We start from the raw sequence: 2500 nt of genomic DNA on the forward strand, positions 1-2500 counted from the left end.
TTTGTTTCACTTGTTATCGTACATATGATCATAAAAACAGGAATCCAACACTGAGAAAATGGGATCGATAGAGCTTTTTCTTTATCCAAAATGCTAATGAGTCGATATAACACTAAAGAAAAGGGAATTTGAAAAAGAGAAAATTCTTCTTGACTTATTACAGCTCAGTTAATTAACTGAAAAAGTTCCATTCTTATACAAACCAATTTTCACATTTCATCAGAATCCTGGGAGGTTGCAATTAAAGGAGTTCATCTAATGCTTCAACGAATTTATTGCCGCTAGGGATTTCCGTTTCCAATTCATCTGCAAGCTTTCGCAACTCCTTCACTTTTTTGGGTTCGTTTCCAGGAATACCTCTCCGAGCTGCATGAATTTCCTTCGAGTTAGTGGCTAAGGTATAGATATCCAAGGGTAGTGTAGCAACACTCAAAGCAAAGCCACCAACGTGAGCGATTTTACCGACTTTGGAGAGACCACGAAATAGCGCTTCACCGCCTTCGGCAGCTGCCCTCGCACCAACCTTGTACCCTACTGCTGCACAGGTCTTTAAAATGGAAACAGTACCAGCACCCGTTTTGAGTACATTGTATTTGATGTTTTTCCGGACTTCTCCTTCAAACTCTTTGCGAAGCTTTTCAATGGCTTCGGAGGCATGTCGATCTTCATTAATGAGCTTTTGAGCTGTGTTTAACGTGTCCTTTTCGATGAAGAGTTGAGTGAGAGAGGAACCAGCGTTTACAACTCCACCGGTGGCCGCCAAAGCTGCCCCCATTCCAGCAGCAACAAGGATAGATGCTCCACCGGTTACAAAGGAAAGACCAAATCCTACACCGCCAACTAAACCCCCAACAATTGCAGTAGAGCTCCCGGCCACTTGGGCTTTGCAAATATTGTTGTGGTGCTTCAGCAATTTACCAGCCAAGACTCGCAAAGCATGAACAGTTGCTTTTCTCCTTGGAATCCAATCGCTAATCATAGATTTCAACGCATTGGCTCGTGTAAAAAGTTCACTCTTACACTCCATCTTAGACGAGTCTCAGCCGTCACTTCCGCGATATTCGCGGAAGAACCTGAGAACGAATTACGTTACATCGCGTGACAAGAGTGCAGGCCCGACACTTGATCTCACAACCAGTCTCGGTGACACAGTAAGCGATTTTTCCAGGGTTAATACAATCATGTCAACTAGAAAAACTCCCTTGATCGTAGACAACGGTTCCGACTCAATCAAAGCCGGGTATGCCAAAGAGGAAGCCCCCTACACGGTGCTTTCAACCATTCTTGGTCAAACAAAAGAAGCGAAAAGGCTGGAGGTTCTCGATCGACCAGCAGCGTACATTGGAGAAAAAACTGATCCTGAGAGATGTGAGATAGATCTTATACATCCCATCAAGAATTCAATAATCAATGACTTCGATGCTATGGAAGAGGTGAGTTTCTATTTAGCCAAAAAAAAAAAAAAGCAACTAAGACGATGCATGCATGCCATGACAAAAAAGAAGTGCACTGAATTTTTCATTACTCAAGATTCCTGTGATCGATTTGCATTTATATTACCGTTTGCGCCAAAAGCAAAAATGCGATCCGCTTATTTAGGTTTCCTAAACGGATTGGATCTCTTTCACCCACCGAAGAAAACGATGACTGTGTTAAAAATATGCCTTGAAAGTTTTTGAATAGCGTTAATTCCTGTATAATTAAACAGGAGGGAGTCCTGACTTTTCGAGTATTTCATTACAGATATGGCGTTACACATTCAGTACCAAGTTGAACGTTAACCCTGAAGAACATCCGATCCTGTTAACCGAAGGTCCTTTCAACCCTACAGCAAACAGAGAGAAAACAACACAGGTATTTAAGGATAACTTTCCATTCAGACTGTGATAGCGTGACAAATTAAAGTGGACAGAGTGCTTGCTGAGTCACGCATATTGTGATTTTTTTCGTTGAACACCTGAGAGAGACACAGGAGGTCCTTGTCAAGAAAAAATCGGGCCGAAATTAAAAAAAAAACATGTTTCCCAATACGGATCGACTTAGGTCGGTGAGTATTTTTGTACAACAGTTTTTCTAGGCGGTTAAAAACGGAAGGCATCTCACTGAACTTTGCATAAACTGCATAATAGTGCAGTTTCCAGTTGAATGACGTTTTGCGATCTCACTTTAGTAGACCAAAGCCATCATAACGAGGCTCTGAAGAATAAACTCATAAAAATCCTTATATTTATTCCCCTGAGCCTCGAGATGATGTCTTTTTGTTTTAGACTGAATTTTAATATATCGAAATTGGTCTATTAAAGTGAACAAGTTCACAAATTAAAGACCCACCTTCAACCGACAGGCTTTTCGACTGTTTGTTTTTGTTATGGAAATTCGCATTGCTTGTCACAGCGATCTGATTGGATAAATTTCAGCTTTGGCTGGATTTTGTTCTACGGCACGCATAGCCTGTCGGTTGAAAGTGGGCCTTCAAGACGGTTTTTTAAAGTCAAACACT

The 2500-nt window shown here is 41.4% G+C and overlaps 2 protein-coding genes across 2 annotated transcripts in view; one reads left to right on the plus strand and one right to left on the minus strand.

Annotated features, from left to right (window-relative positions):
* Window positions 1-1050, minus strand: part of LOC138059477 (apolipoprotein L6-like) — a 1460-nt gene extending 410 nt beyond the window's left edge. The window contains exon 1 of the mRNA XM_068905103.1: window positions 1-1050. This exon is cut by the window's left edge and continues 410 nt beyond it. Coding sequence (XP_068761204.1) covers window positions 242-1027 — 786 coding nt within the window. The 5' untranslated portion in view covers window positions 1028-1050 and the 3' untranslated portion in view covers window positions 1-241.
* Window positions 1051-1091: 41 nt separating this feature from the next.
* Window positions 1092-2500, plus strand: part of LOC138059306 (actin, cytoplasmic-like) — a 4044-nt gene continuing 2635 nt past the window's right edge. Inside the window, exons 1-2 of the mRNA XM_068904874.1 lie at window positions 1092-1433; window positions 1744-1854. Of these exons, the coding sequence (XP_068760975.1) occupies window positions 1182-1433; window positions 1744-1854 (363 nt within the window). The 5' untranslated portion in view covers window positions 1092-1181. The remainder of the gene's footprint in view (window positions 1434-1743; window positions 1855-2500) is intronic.

Source organism: Montipora capricornis, chromosome 8 (genome assembly GCF_036669925.1).
Source record: "Montipora capricornis isolate CH-2021 chromosome 8, ASM3666992v2, whole genome shotgun sequence".
Classification (NCBI taxonomy): domain Eukaryota; kingdom Metazoa; phylum Cnidaria; class Anthozoa; order Scleractinia; family Acroporidae; genus Montipora; species Montipora capricornis.